This window comes from Pyxicephalus adspersus, chromosome 4, assembly GCF_032062135.1.
Source record: "Pyxicephalus adspersus chromosome 4, UCB_Pads_2.0, whole genome shotgun sequence".
Taxonomy (NCBI): domain Eukaryota; kingdom Metazoa; phylum Chordata; class Amphibia; order Anura; family Pyxicephalidae; genus Pyxicephalus; species Pyxicephalus adspersus.
The window spans coordinates 108,221,379-108,239,695 of record NC_092861.1 but is presented as its reverse complement, the minus strand read 5'-3'; the positions used below and the strand labels follow the sequence as shown (position 1 = coordinate 108,239,695).

General features: G+C 39.3%; 1 protein-coding gene across 2 annotated transcripts in view; it reads left to right on the top strand.

The window, feature by feature from the left end:
• BIRC6 (baculoviral IAP repeat containing 6) overlaps nt 1-18,317 on the top strand; it is a 164,217-nt gene that overhangs the window by 38,488 nt on the left and 107,412 nt on the right. Inside the window, exons 15-24 of one of the 2 annotated variants that reach the window (XM_072409256.1) lie at nt 5,562-5,693; nt 7,939-8,114; nt 8,203-8,333; nt 11,582-11,743; nt 13,612-13,743; nt 14,633-14,730; nt 14,817-14,964; nt 15,192-15,325; nt 16,179-16,313; nt 17,757-17,944. In XM_072409256.1, the coding sequence (XP_072265357.1) occupies nt 5,562-5,693; nt 7,939-8,114; nt 8,203-8,333; nt 11,582-11,743; nt 13,612-13,743; nt 14,633-14,730; nt 14,817-14,964; nt 15,192-15,325; nt 16,179-16,313; nt 17,757-17,944 (1,436 nt within the window). Of the gene's footprint in view, nt 1-5,561; nt 5,694-7,938; nt 8,115-8,202; nt 8,334-11,581; nt 11,744-13,611; nt 13,744-14,632; nt 14,731-14,816; nt 14,965-15,191; nt 15,326-16,178; nt 16,326-17,756; nt 17,945-18,317 lie in introns of both variants that reach the window. The other variant, XM_072409254.1, reaches the window with a different exon arrangement.

Here is an 18,317-nt window from a genome sequence, read left to right as displayed (position 1 = left end):
TGGAGCTGGAGATAAGAAAAAAAATCTCAGAAGTTGGTGCATTATGGGACTGTTGCAGGGTCTTTGGAGTGTATACCATGGTTTGTATTTCGGTCCTTGATTCTGCGGAAACCCCCCATGTGCCACCACTGAAAGTGATGTTGGTTTTCAAGTCCTGGCTGTAAAGAAGGGTTATGGGTCAGTGTTGCAAGAGTCATATGGGGGGACATAAGCTGCCTTGAATGTTTATTGACATCCCATGTTCGTAGAGAGTGGTTTGGAATAGGATTGTCCATAGTCATGTGGAGTGCCGTGGGCGTTGAGAAGCTATTCCTTATAGGAGACGCTAAATAGGCTTCAAGACTAACCCAGAGTGGGGTATTCTGAACTGTGTGGTACACATTTGGAGGGGCCAGTTGCGCTGCTTGATAGTAAAATAAAAAATTAGGAACCACTAGTCCCCCTCAGAATTTTGACTGATAAAGCACATTCCTAGCAACTTTGGGCCTCTCTGGAGCCTCCCTATACAAACTAAAGACAAGTTTCTGTAGACCAGATAGTGGAGTTGCACAGGTGGTGGGATAACCCAAAAAAAGGTAGAGCAGTTTAGGCAGGGCTATCATCTTAAGTTCTGCAATATGTCCAAACCAAGAGATTGGTATTTTTTTTCCATGACTCTAGTAGGGAGGATGCAGAAGTTAGTATTGAAGTATAGTTGGCTGCTTGGGGCAGGATGCTTATGTGTCTGTAAAGAGGGAGGCAGAGATTATTAAGAGCATGAAAATTATTATGGTTAACTTGGAGGCCTGACACTGTAGAGAAGACCCTCAATGTCTTGGATACAATAGGTAGAGTAAATACAGGATTAGTGATCAAAAAGATCACATAATTAGTAAAAGAGATTTTATGACGCTATCCTGCTATTTGTAACTCCCTAATGTCTGGGCAGGCTTTTATCATAAATGCCAGAGGTTTATTTGCAAGGGCGAACAGTAGAGGAGAGAGGGGGCAGCCCTGTCTCGTTACTAGTTGGATAGAGAAGCAAGGAGAGTGAAAGCCAGCATATTGTACAAAGGCCTTGGGATCAGTTTAAAGTGCCCTTACCTATTGCAGGAAATGGGGACCAAAGCACCAGTGCCCTAGAAGTTGATGCAAATAAGACCATGAGACAGAATCAAAGACTTTTTTGATGTCAAGAGAAAGTAACATAGCTGGGACTTAGACTGCGAGACAAGTGAATGAGATGGAATAGGCGAATGTTGTCGCCTGCTTGTCTTTGTGGCATAAAGACTACTTGTTCCTTCCGTATCAACTCAGAAATCTCTCCGTCAAGTCTGTTAGCCAATATAGTTACTAGCCATTTAACATCCAGATTTAGTAAGGAGATGGGTCTATAATTGTCCCAAATGTTGAGATAAGACGAGCAATTTTTTGTTAGTATATGGCTGTAAAGCCATCAGCTCCTGGTTATTGTTTTTTTTTTTAAATTCTTAATAGCCCACTGTACCTCAGTGGAGGTGATAAGGAGGCTTCAAGAGTGTGATATAGCTGGACAGGGAGAGAGGGAAAAGATATTGTAGAGAAAAAGGTCTATAGAACTGTGGCTGTGTTTTTCCGAGTGTGAAGTGATCGTAGATGGGACTGAAAGCTGAATGTCTAGTAGAGCCATAATTTGGGATATTAAGGCAGAAAGGCTCATGTAGTTGCCAAAGGTGGTTTGCTAGGAAAGCGGTTATCTTATTGTCCCGAAAAAAGAATTTATTTCTGGTCCATTTTATCTGTTTCCCCAATTGGTTATTAAGGCACATATCAAGTTCTACAAAGTTTTGAAGTTCAGTCTGTTGGGCCAAAGGCTGCCTTTTTTTTTTTTTTTTTTTCCTTTTGTGTGAGGCTAGATGAATGAGGTGTTCTCAAATTACCACCTTATGAGTGTTCCAGAGGGTACAAGCTTGTGTGTCTGCAGTATCATTAAGTGGGGGGAAAAAAAAGTCCTATGTGACCTGTTGGAGTTGGTGAACTATATTGGGGTCAAGAGAGAAGTGAATCATTCAAAGTCCACCTATTGGTGGTCAGTTTGTCATAGAGAGGTAAGAGTAAGTATAGCTGCAGTGTTCGCCCCAGAAATTTTTTTCAGCCGGGTGGTAAAAAAAGTGGGTGGGGCTAGACACTGCAAATTTTTAGCTCCTAGTTATTTATGCCATAGGTATCCAGTAACCCCTGGTATTGTGTCAGTGTTTTACCTATGCCCTATACTCTGTTCCAACTTTCTAATGCCTGGCTTGTTAGAATGTACAATTTTTTTCCTTTTTTTTTTTTTTTTTTTTTTACCTGTGATAACTGCTGGGCACCTGGCATTGGTAATAGGCACTAAGTGCTGGGCACCTGGCATTGGTAACAGGCGGTAAGTGCTGGGCTTTTCAGGCCTAGGAGTTTTTCAAGCAGCATTGGTTCCTGGCGAGAGGAATGTGAGGGGTAAACACAGCAAATGCAACCTTACTGCCAATGTGAATTCAGCCTAACTTTAGATGTCACCTCCTAGCGCTATACCTAGGTAACACAAAGAGCATCATGCATGTGATGGCAGATGGTGGTAGGACAGACTACAGACAGGGTAGGACAAAAACTTCCTGTGAAATTTATACACCCGAAGTATGATCGCTTTGTATGTAAAGTCTGCTTGTCATGTTCTGCAGCCTAACAGCTCATTGCGTTCTATCCTGTAGATCTCCTAAATTGTTGGTTGTAATTACCTAAAATTTTTAAGGTACACAGGGGACTCTCATAGCTACTAATAACCAACATTTCTTTTTTCTAATTTCAAGAATTTCAAAATATGGTGATCATGAGTTTAAAAACTTGTGCAAATTGGAAGATTTGGGTTGCTGTTTTGTAAGAAAGTGCACCTAGGAGCCCAAAATGGAAAATGCAAATTAAGGACCCCGGGGGCCACTTACATAGTAAGAAGCATTAAGGTGGCCCCCCCTAAATATTTTACCTACCTTTCACCAAACTATACCTGTAATACTATGCTGCCCTTTCGGCTTCTGTTCTTTGAATCCCAATTTATCTGGAATGGGGAGGTGCAGGAAACTGAAAATGTAGATGCAAGTGGGGAACAGATGTGTAAACCCCTAAAATTTCATTAGCATGGCATCATTAGAACATAAAAACCTCTGCCCATCAAACTATCTGCTTCACTACCTTGAACCCCAATTCAGGTAAACAGAATTAAAGGGGCAAGTGGGGGATATTTGTAGCTAACACCCCCCAAACTTTCATCTCCATGGCATCAATACATAGTCTGCCCATCAAAACACGCTGCCCTGTTACACGTGACTTACCCTACCAGGAGCTAAACCCCCACTTCGTTTTGATGGGCAGAGGATTTTTTTTTTTTTTTTTTTTGTTCTAATGATGCCATTGTGATAAAACATTTTCACTTTACTACACCTCCCTATTCCAAAGAAATTGGGTTTCCAGTGTTAGAAATGGGCAGTATTGTATAACAGGGCATAACAGGGCAGTTCGTTTGCCAAAGTAATGAAATTTTAGTGTGGGGCAAAGGTGTCCCATCACTGCAGCTACATTTTCGGCTTTGTACACCCCTCCGTTCTAGTGGTTCAAATGTGGTAACATATTTTAGGGGCCCTTCCTCAATGCTCTTTACAATGTAAGTGATCCCGGGGGTCCCTAATTTGCATTTATGATTTAGAACTCCAAGGCGCACTTGCTTTTAATACTGCAACCCCAATGTTGAATTTTTACAAGATTTTACAATTATGATCCCCTTATCATGAAATTTGTAAAAGCTGGGGTGCTAAAATTGTGAATGGTGCTAACTATGAGTGTTCCCTGTGCACCCTGAAAATTTCAAGTCATTATTACATACAGTTTAGGGGATATGAAGGTCTATATACAGAGAGCTGTAAGGCTGAGTAATGTGACATGCAGCATTTATACACACTGCTCTGATGACGTCATTACACGTGCCCACTGGGTGGATACATTGTTTGCACAATGTTCACTTTTTTTTTTTTTCAAACACAGCACAGCTATGAGATGGGGGAGGAGGGACAGCCTGTGTCCTGATCTCCTCAAAGCTGTGCTGTGTTCTCCTCACTCTGCCCAGCTCTTATCGGCGGGGAACGGAGCGAGCAGAGCAGCCTCTTTGGTGTCCTTTTAGAGCTGCTGAAAATGTGCGGGGCGGAACAATCACAGCAGGTGGGCGGCCCGCCCCCCAAAAACGGGCTGGGGAGAACTATGAGCTGCATCATGATCGGATCAAATACCCAGGGAAATGTCTTAAAGATTATCTTGAGGTAAAGAGTGCAGGAATATTGACTATTCTAGTCCAGATATTGTGGGGCGATGAAAAATTTGTATAACCTTGTTTGTGTAGTTGCATTTCTCTCCAGCATTTAGCTGTGTGGGCTTGAAGAATTAAAAAAAAATGGGACTGTGGGAAAGGTTCAGTGGAGTTGGTTGGAGAGGAGATACATTTCCTGTCAAGGCTTGGGTAAATTGTCAGATTAAAAGATTGTACCTTAGCAAGTAAATTATGGATGAATAATAGCTGTTTAGTATTAGGGGCATAATAGGAGACCACCATGACAGGTATATCGCATAACTGACCCATTAGAATGAAGTATCTGGCTTTTATTTTTTCTTTCCTCTGAGCCACAAGTAAAGGCTAGGGTGAGTCGGAAGCCAAAGCCACAAAAAGAGTACCTAAAGACCTAAATTCTTCTAAACCTAAGAAATTTTAAATTCTGTAAAAGTGGGGGAGGGGGATGCAGGCGCAGGCTGGACGATGCCATCTTGGAGGAGCCTCTGTGCGAGGTATCCTTGTGATCTACTTCAGTTGTCAAGCTTTTGTCCCCATAATCCCTGAAAGCTACCATGTCCATGTGTCAGCAAGGAGTGTGATGCTTGAGTTTTCATGGGTGGCGGAGAGGTTTCTCAAGCCGCAGCCAATAACGAACCTCTCTACGAAAGCAAATGTTTATAATAGAACAGGGACAGACAGGAGGACTAAAGAAAAACAAAATATGACATAAATTTAAAAAATTTAGAGACATTTAGAAAAGTTTAGTTGCACAAACCTATTCTAACGTCAATCTACTAATTTAGAAATCTATCGCCTTCATACAAGTTTAGGGACCGTCTCAATTGAAATAGAGTTCCAAAAAAAGTTCAGAAAACATATTGTTTGTTTAGGATGTGTTTTTTTTTTTTTTTTTTTTTTTTTTTTTTTTTAGACGGGTATACATATGTTAGAGAAAAACGCCAACGAGGAGGTTCTAAAAAGATGATTAACAGTACCAATAGGTGTTTGTGGGAGAATATATGTTTATACTTGCATGTTCCATTTTAGATGTTGGAAAATGTGAAAAGCTGTCCTGGATTGGTGAGGTGTATGAAATATATTTGTATGTGACTGAAATTACCTATTTTAGGCATTAAGTCACAGAAGGCTTTAAGACTAGTGGGCCTGTACTCTTGTCACTTAAACTTGTACTCATGCTTTTAAACTAAAGGTTTAATTTTAAGGTTTGTGTATAATCTGATCTTTCTTTTGCTAGGCCCAAGGTTATGTCCATTTTTAGAAGAGCACAAAGAAGATATCCTGTGTGGTCCTGTTTGGCTAGCAAGTGGTCTTGATCTTTCTGGTCATGCTGGCATGCTGACATTAACCAGTCCTAAACTTGTGAAGGGTAAGTAAAACATCTTTTCATTAACAAGGCTTGACATTTAAATTAACTCAGCTGTTGGTACAGTCTTAATTTTTATTCCTAGCAGAGGCCTCAATCTGTGGTTGAAATAAGTTTGCACTACTTTGTTTACTTACAATAAAATAAAATATTTTTTTTTTATTTGGGTAAAATTAATTTTTTTGGTGGAACTGTGGTTTGGGACCTGTTTTTGGATGTTTGGTATTTTGAGTATATTGAAGTCTTGGCAGATGTTTGGAAGTGCCAGCATACACATAGTTTGTGCTTTCAGCCCTGGCAGTGGCTTTAAATGAGTAATTACTTTCTGGTTTTGGGGACATTTCTAAATCCATGGAATGGTCATTTTTTTTCAGTGCTTTTTTACCAGCTGCAACTACTTAGACTATCCCTTTGGTATGATAGCGAAGAGGAATCCCAGTATTATCACAAGTGCAGAAATGTATTATTAATATCAGAACTATGATGGTTCAGCCAAGGAGAACATATTCTAAAGAAGGCTGGTATGGAATCTTGCAATATAGCAGACATCCTTTCCAGTACCATAGTATCTGTAACTGTATAATTTCTGCAAAATGAAGAAAGGTTTTTCCCCCCCCCCCCCTCCAAACTGACATTATAGTTTCGCTGTAAGTAAAGATGTAAATTAGCTAAGCATGTCTCTACTTGAGGAGTATAGGGTTTATGATTATTAACCACCTAAGCGTTACACTGAGGTCTAGATTTCTGTACCAAAAGTGATCCACTGTTTTTCATGAAATTGTTTTTTTAAATTGTAGACCTGTAACTTACAGAAATATGTCCGAACAGGGGTTCTAGTAGATAATATGAATATAAAAAATGTTTGAAACGCGGACGATGATCGATGGAGGACGACGCTGGATGAGCACAGGGGGACCAGGTAAGTAAGGATGTGAAAAATCTCGGGGTTAACCATCCTTGCAATTTTTTTTTGCCGGAGCGAAGGTCGGGCTTAACTGCGAGGTTAATATTATTAAACAGGATTTATATAACGCCAACAAAGTTTCTTTTTTTGCCAACCCCAGATAAGTATTTAGAAAGAAAAAGGAAATATGGAGTAAAAGGAGGGGTTTTATGTGTTTGGAAAATGTATTGCAGCTTAAGTAACAAAATACAAAAGGTACTTGACCGCCTTTTTCCAATGAAATATCTGGTTACCAATACAACTGACATTTCTAAAATAGCTGTGACTCCACTGACCACCAGGGATTGCATCCTCTACCTCTTCTAGGAAACCCTTATGTTTACATATTAACCTTTCCAACTTGATTCATTTGTCCTTTTTATCAGACTTACTAGGAATCTCACTAAAAAAAATAGCGATCCCCTTTCAATGAAGTCGGATTGCTTTAACAGACTTTTTTTTTCTCTGTCCAATTTGTTGCTTAGAGGTTTTCTTCCATCTTTGATAGCTCAGATTATCTAGTTGCCTGTTGGTTCTCATAATTCCCTGAGGAAGCTCAGCCCACAAAATGTGTTGGACTGAGACCTCTTATTCATCATTTACTTTATTTTAGGAAGACTATGTCTAGCCATTAGGCAGATTCTCAACCACTTGGGGATCTAATTTCATAAGTTGTCAATTGTATTGATAACCATCCATATCGTTGGAAAGGTGGTCAAGGCTATTTAATCGTTAATGGCTAATTAATGAAACCAGGCCAGCAGAGATTGGGTTATGGAGGCAACAAGATTCATGGGCTGTAAGGTGGAGGGGGCAATTTGAACAATTTCTGGAAAGGCTGAAAATGTATCTGTAATATTTGGGAGAGAACAGTGTTCTTGGAGGTATGCAAAAGATTTAACACCCATAATGGTAAATTGAGCATACGCATATTGCAAAGGCCTTGTAGCCTACCAGTAAAAGGCCAAGGGATTCTCGAGCACCAAGGAATAATGGCCATTGTAGTACCCCAATCGGGCAGATGTGGAGAAGCCAACCCAGCCGAAAACTTAAATCTGTCCCATAGAGCTAGTGAATGAGAAGAGTTATCTTTTTCGTGTGGTCTAGCATTTGTCTTAGTGAAAAAAAATTTCCGTTTGGAAGACAATAAAATATATCTGAAGTTGGCTTCTTTACTGGTTAGGTTGCATTACTGGCATAATGTTGATGTATGTACTAATGAGTTTTCCATTTCAGAGAGAATAGGGAATGTTGTGCACAAGAAAACCAACAGAAGTTATCCAATTTTTGTTTTGCTTGTTTTAGGGATGGCTGGAGGCAAATATCGTTCTTTTTTAATTCATGTGAAGGCTGTAAATGATAGAGGAGCAGAGGAGCTATGTATTGGAGCCAGGCCAGTTGTACGGATACCTTCATTAAAGCCACAAAATGTAAAAGGACATTCTCTTGCCTCATTACTGGCTAAGGTTGTTCCAGGCAAGGTATGGAAACAGTGTGTTGTGTGTTTCATTACTTTTACTTTTTTGCTTTTTTCCTAATTGACTAATACATTTTTTTTTATTTATGAAGGATAAATCTGCAGCAAAAATTGATGCTGGCACATCTTCACGAAAAGTTGATAACCTTAAGGGATGTGATCTGCTTCAGGAGGTCTCTGTCACCATAAGACGCTTCAAAAAGACATGCATATCAAAAGAAAGGTAAAATAGTGTTGTGAAATGATATATGTATAAGGTTTTCCTTTTTTCCTCATCTTAAAAGAGGGGTGTTGGGTACTGAGGCAGTAATATGCTCTCCTTGTAAGACCATTAGTCCTGATGTGTTCTCTGCTTGGAGCTAATCTGCATGTGTACTGACTGATGCTTCTGGTCCACAGAAACGAGGAAACTTGAACTGCTCAAAACTTTGCACTCTGAACACTTCTGCAATGATCTTGGGCTTTGTGCGGTCATTGCGGATGCTGCCCCATTTTGAAACTGATTTATTCGCAACATGCATTTTTTGTAAAAATTCTTCTCCCTACTTTGTAAAAGCGGGCTGTAAATCACAATTTTATATGGCTCTCCTAAACCAAAAACATATGTGCATATAGATTCACAGAATTGATAAGGATGTTTTTAAATCATTAACACATATTAATAAATGTTTATGATATGGAAGTCCTGTAATATTTTATTATCTACAGAAAACATAGGATTAAAAGTACTCTATTAATGCTCAGTTTGATGTTCATTCAACCAACTTTTTTTTACTTTAAGTTGCCTCTTCAGCAATCACCCCCCACCACCACCGAGTATACCATAAATACTTAAGTTTAAACAAATTTGACCCTCTCCCCCCCCCCCCCCAAAATCAGTAGATAAAGAAATCCTGTATTTATTCTGTTCACACCACTAGATGAAACAGTGTCTTCATGTAAAGTGTGCAGTGTTCTCCCCAGAATTTTTTTTTTAGCCGAATGGGGGCAAGCTGTAGCCAAGTGGTCAAAAAGGGGGCAGGGCAACACAGCAAATTTAATGTTCCCAGTAGTTTATGCCATAGGTATTCAGTAACCTGTATTATTGTGTTAGTGTTCTATCCCCTATACTTTGTTCTAACTTTCTAATGCCTGCCCTGTTCTAAGTTTTAGGAGTGTAAGGCCTTTTAGTAGTGTAATAGTGTGATCAATGTGGTGTAACAAGTTAGGCTTAGTTCACATTAGCAGCCAAAAATTGGGCCATTTACTTTTCTTGAGTGACTACTGGTAACTGCTAGGCACCTGGGATTGGTAACAGGCGGTAAGTGCTGGGCTTTTTCAGAGCTAGCTGTATTTTAAGCAGCAGTGGTTCTTGGCGTGAGGAAGGGGAAGTGCTGCAAATGCAACCTTACTGCCAGTGTGAATTCACCGTAATTTCAGATGTGCCTCGCTGGCTGGCTCAGCTTGCACTTTTTTTCCTGATGCTCACTGTAACGTGCAGTGCTGTCTTGCACAGCACATGCATGAAATTGAGCACTTTTTTTTACATTATAAGAAAGCCTCTGAGGATGCATGCACAGAAGAAGCAACCCACAGCCTTATGAAATATGTGACACAAATATCCCAGGAGGCTATGGATTTCCCATTTAGTTTTTACCACCATGGCAGTAAAGACTGAAGGGGAGAGGTAATCCCAAAAAAAAGTGTAAAAACAAAAAAAAAAATCACAAATTTTTCCATGATATAAAAGGCCTTTAAAGTCACTCTTTTATGTAACGTTAAAATTGTAGTGATGCTTTAATAGCATCATGCATGTGATAACAGATGAGGGCAGGACAGCCACTGCTCTCCTCTGGACACTGCCCATATTCTATTACAAGAAAAAAAAAAACAAATACCTTCTGTCTGTGACATTTTTCCACAGTGTGTAATGATGTCATCGGCAGCGCAGTGTGATAGCTATGTGTGTTAAAACTGGTTGTCACATTCTGCAGCCTAACAACTCACTGTGTTCAAACCTTCATATCTCCTAAATCGTTGGTCGTAATCACACGGTACCCTCATAGCTACTAATTACCAATTCCTTTAAAGAAATAGGAGTCACAAGTTTACACCACAAGTGGTGGATACTTGGGGCTGACAACCCCAAACCTTCATCACCATGGCATCATTACAACATAAAAAAAATTGTCCATCAAAATTCACCTGTTACACATTACTGTACCTAAACCCCACTAGTGGGCAGAGGTAATGTTCTAATGATGCCATGGTGATTAAATAGTGGGGGATAATAGCCACAAATTTTGGAATTTTAGAAGTTGGCAGTAATTTGTAACAGGCAGGGCAGCACATTTTGATGGGCAGAGTTTTTTTGTTCTTATACTAAAGTAATGAAATTATAGGGGCAGTTAGCCAAACGTGTCCCCACTTGCACCTATATTTTCGGTTTTATACATCCTGCCACTCAATGAGAAATGAGTTGAGTTAAAGGAAGAGAAGCAGACAGGGTAGTGTAGTTTGACAGTTATAGATTTGTGACATGTAGGTATACATTTAGGGGCCCTACCCCAATGCTCCTTTCTATGTAAGTGGCCCCCGCCCTCCATAATTTGCATTTTAAATTTAGGACTCCTAGGCTCACTTTCTTTTGAAATGGCAACCCAAATGTTTTATTTTCATAAGTTTCTAAATTTGTCACCTCCATATCTTGCAGTTCTGAGGAGAACTATGGTGTGTAACAAACAAACTTTTACCATGGAGACGTGTTTGGCAAAAACTTTACTTTAGTTCACAATGCACAAATAGATTATTTAAAGTGTACATAAGCTCAGAATTTTTACTTTATGTAAAAATTCTGTGTGCATTGCAGAGGAGAGGGATTGCCCTTCAGGGATGTTCCTGGTGGGGGGCGGAGCCATCAGTGCAGGACTCGAGAGAATCCGGCCTAGTGTACCTTCATTACCTCCTGAAATGGCCTAGTAGCCAAAAAGTTTGCTGACTCCTGGCCTAGGCAATCGGGAATAAATGGGAGCGCAAAGCCTCCCGGGCATGGGCAGAAGGAGTCCTTTAGTCAAAAGGGCAATCTCATGCATGCGCAGTGAGATCAGCAAGTTTTTTCCCCCAACGATGTCACCTGATCTCGCCCCTGGGTCAGGTGACGTAGTAAGAAGAACCCAGAAGAAGTGGAGAAGACGGCGCCTCAAGACCGATACTTGGACGACGCGGGACCCAATAGAAGAGACCTCCGGACCGAACAAAATACTTTAACCTGTAAAAATAGGGGGGAAAATATACAGAGACCTAAGTGCATTGAATTTTAATTTTTTTCCACAAAAAATGTTTTAAAAATAACATATCATGGATGGTGTTCACTTTTATCCTGTTGTTCTGTGCATTTTATGTATATAATACTGAGAACGTGAATAACTGAGAATGTTGTTTCGGTCTGGTGCATAAACTTCACTTGCTCTTTGATTTCTTATTTTTATATAGAGTTCAGCGATGTGCCATGCTGCAGTTCTCAGACTTTCATGAGAAGCTTTTAAACACACTTTGTAAAAATACAGACGATGGGCTAGCTACTGAACATGCACAGAGCTTAGTGTTGGACATCCTCTGCTGGTTAGCTGGTGTGCATTCTAATGGTCCAGGCAGGTATGGATACAAATAATTGATCACAAAATTGTATATACAGCAAGTTCAGTGGTGTTTTAGAAAAGCATCCACTTAGTTTATTAGTTTTATGTAGGTAAATGTCAGGACTGTGCTGTCCTCATTGTTCAGATTTGAATGGATCCCTAGGCAGGTTATTTACACATAAAAAGTTTAAAATTGGTTTACCATAACCGACACCGCCACCTTGACAACATATTAATTGTTTTGGTATGAGCCAGTTTACTTTTTACTGCCAATCATTCTGCATAACGAATAGTATCTAACAGTACACAAAACATTTTGTACTGGGAAACTTGTGGCAACCTCTAACAGTGGTACCATTTTGTGAAACAACCCATTGCATATCTTCTAACTATAGATACCGGCCCTAAAACTAAAAGAAAAGTCATCTTTAGTGTCCGGTTCTTTTGGGGGGTCTCCAAACAGACCATTAGAGATGAGACAGTAGATCCTAATTAGGATGATTTATTCTTGCAACAGAGAAAATCAAATGCTTAGCAGTTATAGCACAGAGATTCTTCTTCTTATTAAACAACATTTACAGTTAGGCTCATAAATATTTGGACAGACAACTTTTTTTCTAATTTTGGTTCTGTACATTACCACAATTTTAAATTAAACAATTTAGATTCAGTTGAACTACAGACTTTCAGCTTTAATTTATTGGGTTGAACAAAATGATTGCAAAAAAATGTGAGGAACTAAAGCCTTTTTTTTTAACACAATCGCTTCATTTCAGGGGCTCAAAAGTAATTGAACAAATTAAAAAGCTGAAATTTTTTTTTTTTCATGGTTAAACACTAGTGTCCCAGTGCCACTGGCAGCCATGCACGCCCAAGCCATCACTCTCCGCCATGTTTTACAGATAATGTGGTATGCTTTGGATCATAAGCTGTTCTACCCCTTTTCCATACAGTTTTCTTGCCTGTATATTCTGGTAAAGGTTGATCTTGGTTTCATCTGTCCAAAGAATGTTCTTCCAGAAATGTGCTGGCTTTTTTTAGATGTTTTTGAGCAAAGTCCAATCTAGCCTTTCTATTCTTGAGGCTTATGAGTGGCCTACATCTTGCAGTGCATCCTCTGCATTTACTTTCATGCAGTCTTCTCTTTATGGTAGACTTGGATATCGATACGCCTACTTCCTGGAGAGTGTTGTTCACTTGGTTGGCTGTTGTGAAGGGGTTTCTCCTTACCATGTAAATGATTCTGCAATCATCCACCACTGCTGTCTTCCGTGGACGTCCACATCTTTTGGCGTTGCTGAGTTCACCAGTGCTTTGTTTCTTTCTCATGATGTATCAAACTGTAGATTTTGCAATTCTTAATATTGTAGCAAGTTCTCGGATGGGTTTTTTTCTGTGTTTCCAGCTTATGGATGGCTTGTTTCACCTGCATAGAGAGCACCTTTAATTGCATGTTCTGTTCAAAGCAAAATCTTCCACATACAAGCACCCCCCCACCCCCCACCCCCAATCCAGGCCTTTTATCTGCTTAATTGATAATGACATAACGAAGGAATTGCCCACACCAGACCATGAAATAGCCTTTGAGTCGATTGTCCAATTACTTTTGAACCCCTGAAATTAAGTGATTGTGTAAAAAAAAAAAAAAAAAAAAAAGGTTTCAGTTCCTCACATTTTTATGCAAGCTTTTTGTTCAAACCACTGAATTAAAGCTGAAAGTCTGCAGTTCAACTGCATCTGAGTTGTTTCATTTAAAATTAATTGTGGTAATGTACAGAACCAAAATTAGAAAAAAGTTGTCTGTCTAAATATTTATGGACCTAACTGTAGATCTTTTAAGTTTTAAAGTTTACAATGTGTCTTTTAACTTGTATTTCTTTTAAGTTTAAGGGAAGGAAAAGAGAGCCTGCTTTCCAAAACCCGTAAATGTCTTTCTGATATTGTACGCACATGTTTTTTTGAGGCTGGAAGAAGTATTGCCCACAAATGTGCCCGGTTCCTCGCTCTCTGTATTAGGTGAGAACATTTGTTCAAAATTAATTATGTTGTTTAAAACTTGTAACATGGCCTATATTTATATTTAAAGTGTCAAACTGCTCAAAGAGTACCCAATCTCAGAAATTTCACTTTACATAAAAGGGTAGAGAACCCTTTTTATGTTAAGTAAAAAATTCAAGGTTTTTTTTATGTATTTTTTTTTTTTTATGGGCAACTCTTTTTTTTTTTTTTAAATTTAAAACCAAAGTGCAGCACCACCCCTAATAAATGGGAGCGCTCTTGGGTGCTCCTTCTGCACATGCTTGAGCATCTTGGGCATGTGCAGAAAGAGCCTTTTCGTGGGAAAAAAAAATTGCTGATCTCACGCATGAGTAGTGAGATCGGCAAGTTTTTTTCCCCCAGCCTATGTCACCCGATCTTGCCCCTAGGTCAGGTGACTTAGTATGAAGAACAGGAAGAAGAGATGAATATGGCGTTGCCCGGCGCAAGTTCGTGGATGAATGCCGGGACAACGCAGGACCTGACAGAAGAAATCTCTGGATGGATCAGACTGCTCTACAGTATTGAAGGTAAGTGTATTTTTTGTGTGTAGTTGCCTGGCTGTCATGTTGGTCCTCTCCTGGCAATTCTTTGATTCTAACCTAGGACACAAAGGTGGAGCTGTCTTTTTTTTTTTCCCCTCATTTGCCTACTTTTTCAATGCTGAGTATTTAGAAATATTTGAAGGGGCGCTAATGGATGCCCATATTTTGGCAATGCAAGCCAGAAATATCAGTAGGATTGTTTGCAGATTTTCTTTTTGCCCGAATTTTTTTTATAAAAAAATTTGATTTTTGAATTAAAAAAAATGTATTTTACATAACAGGAATTATTTTTTTTTATAAAAGTTTTTTTTTCTTCCTAGTAGCAATGGCAAATGCGATCCAAATCAACAAGGCTTTGGCTTTGTCCTTTTGAAGGCTTTGCTGGAGAATATGACCTATCTGCCTTCTGCTGCCACTGGAGGTATGTGCAATCTTTTGTTCTGTTAAAATATGCTACTACAACAAACATACTACTTGTTTCTTTATTATTCTACATACTTTTTTTAGGTGCTGTTTTTTGGTATTTTGTCCTATTAAATTATGTTAAAGATGAAGATTTAGCTGGATGTAGCACAGCCTGTGCGTCCCTTCTCACAGCTGTATCAAAACAATTGCAGGACCGACTTACACCAATGGAAGCTTTACTGCAAACCAGGTAACTCATTTATAATGCTGAAAATAATTCAGTAATGCAATACCACTTTCGGTTCATACACTTCCTTTTTTTACCTGTACAAAGCTTTGGGTTTTCTATAATAAATTTTCAAACTGTATTGGGTGCTTTTGTATTTACATCCTTATTAAATCTTTGTATGTAAAAATATGCATTGAATTGTTCAGAAAACAAGCTTATTTGTTTTGTTTTTTTTTTTTTTTTTACAGATATGGGCTTTACAGTTCTCCATTTGATCCTGTGCTTTTTGACTTGGAAGTCAGTGGTTCTTCATGTAAGAATGTGTACAACAGCAGCTCCAGTATACAATCCGATGAAATTGACCTTTCAGATGTTCTCCTAGGTGAGCTTTTTGGTCCTGGTTTTAAAATAACTTTGTATATTATGTGACACGATCAGTATCTAATAGACTTACACTCAGCACAAAATATATACCGTGTTTCCCCGAAAATAAGACACCCCCCGAAAGTAAACACTAGCAGGATTTTTGGCTGTTTTCCAGCAAGCTTAAAATATAAGCCCTCCCCCGAAAGTAAGCCCTAGCTTAATACCGTAGAATATCTTCAGCACATACTGTACATAGTGGTGGGGGAGGAAGTAAATACCGTAGAATATCTTCAGCACATACTGTACATAGTGGTGGGGGAGGAAGTAAAGGACATCACAGACTGTCACACGAGTGCTGGACTGTCACATCACTACCCCGTACGTACCAGTATTCCAGGCTCACACAATCCATCACTTCTCTGGGGGCAGAGCTGATGATTGTAGAGAGAGATGTGAAGGGAGGGCAGACTGAGCCTGTCACATCTCTCCTTCTCAAATGATTGTGGTGGGGGGAGGAGAAAAGAGAGGACGCTGAGGATGCCACACCTCTCCTCCAGTGCAGTGCAGAACTGATTGTGGTGGGGGGAGTGAAGGGAGAACAGCTTGGATAAGGTTGTCCCATCTCAAAATATAAGCCCTACCTGAAAATAAGCCCTAGGGCATTTCTTGGAGAAAAAATTAATATAAGACAGTGTCTTATTTTTGGGGAAACACGGTAGTTGAGTAGCAAACCAGACATACTTCTCTTGAATGTGACTTTAGAAAAGCTGAGTACATGTATTCTGTTGAGTCCCAATTTTTTTGGGATCCATACTTTATCATATGCACTATTTTTTGTTTTTCTGATGTATGCTGGCATTTCTTCACAGGTAATGGAAAAGTTAACAGTTGCACAGCTGCAGAGGGCAGTTTTACATCCTTGACTGGCCTACTGGAGGTAGAACCACTGCATTTTACATGTGTATCAACTAGTGATGGAACCAGAATAGAGAGGGATGATGCAAGTACGTTCACTGGTATATACATTTTTTTCCTTACTTTACTTACTTTTAAAGCATTGTTTTTTTTTATTTGTCGTATACTTATGTTGTGCAAATGCATTTTCTTTTGTAATAATGGTAAAAAAGTATTTTTAGTTCAAATGCCAGTAGCATTCAGAATTTTTTTTAATGTTACAGATTTCTAGGCTTAAATACTTTCTAAATTCAAGGCTTGTGTAATATCAACAGGAGTATGTGTAAATGAGAAATTAAAGCAAAGGAAAAATTGCATTCATTGCTGTTCACAACAGTTCATTGAAAGAGCCCTGCCCTAACCTTTTTCAGCCTACAAAGTTGGTGGTTACTGATTTTTCCACTTCTATAACTGGACATGCAGAGTACAGAATGTGAAACTGAAATGTAGATAAATGTTTTACCTTTATCGCAGTTATCTTTAAGGGGTCTTGGTAAATATGTGTGTGTGTATAGATCTAGATAGATAGATATATATAGATATATAATTTTATGCATTTTGTCATGCTCTTATGGTCAGACTCAAAATGGAAGCTGTCCTGATGTTCCATGCTAGTCCCAGGAGAGCTACAGTTTCAAGCTAAAGTAACCTAAAACATTCCAGACAGGAGTTAGGGAATGATTGCTTTCATCCGTACATATTCACAGTGTAGTTTTCTTGTGTAAACACTCTCTCATTTTAGTTTTATAGTTTTGATTTGTGAGCTTACTAGTTCTGTAACAAGCACTGGCAAATAGGCGTGTTTCTATATGTTGAAATTGAATACAGGTAGTCCCCGAGTTAAGGGCATCCGACATATGGAGGCCTCCTAGATACAAATGGGCCTTCCCTGCTCGCTCTGTGCAGGAAGGAGGCTGGAGGTGGGCAGTTTGCATTACTTGCATAAGAAATCTTTTGTTAAACACAGCTGAGGTTGTGGGTCAGTACAGTAACTGACACCTCACTGCCTAATATGTTGAGACAAACATCTGTCCTAATTGCATTTATTAAAATAATGTTCCTGTTCCCACTTACATACAATTCAACTTGAGAACAAACCTACAGTCCCTATCTAGTATGTAACCCGGGAACTACTTGTAGGTAGTCATTTTTCAACATTTAAATTGATAAGTGCCATGGACAAGTGAGATCATTGATCATCTTCCAAAGTGTTAAGTATACAGGAATTTGAGGTAAATATTTCCTCTTTAAATGTACTCTCTGTAGCATTGTTGCAGAGGAAATATTACAATATAGTACATATTTTACAAAAAACAGTTAGTAAAAGCAGTGGAGTCAAATATAGTTACTTAGAAGTGAACTAAATATATTCTAGGCAGTGGGTCTTATCCTGTAACTTACTGTTATTACGGGGGGGGGGGGGGGGCGGCGGTAAAGACTTCCCTTATGCTGAACCAGTTTTTTTACATGATATTCTTTTTGTTTTATGCCAGTGAGCACGTTTGGTGTAACCCCTGCAGTGGGTGGCCTGTCAGCCGGGACTGTGGGAGAAGCCTCAACCGCTCTTAGCTCAGCAGCTCAGGTTGCTCTACAGTCACTCTCCCATGCAATGGCTTCAGCTGAGCAGCAGCTCCAGGTATTGCAAGAGAAGCAGCAACAGCTTTTGAAGCTTCAACAACAGGTGGGAGGACATTTTCCACATCATAAATCCCAACACCCCACATGTGAAATTCACATTGCTGTAACGTAGATCTTCCACTCCCCATAAGATGAGACAAGAACATAATGGATCATTTATGTTGCCATTCACTAAAGATTCTGCACCAAACTCCTTTTTCCTGCTCCGCTAACTTGTGTGCATGGAGCAAGCCCCTTTCTCTGAAGTTTAGTTCATAGTAATGACTGGACTCCTCTATTTTATTTTTTATCTCTTCTGCCTCTTAAGACTATATCGGCAATAACAAACACGGTTTTGTTTAACCATGGAGACCCTGGTCTTTGGACAGTTCATTGCTGTTTAAATAAACTACTTGGCTATTAGAAAGTAAACTAAC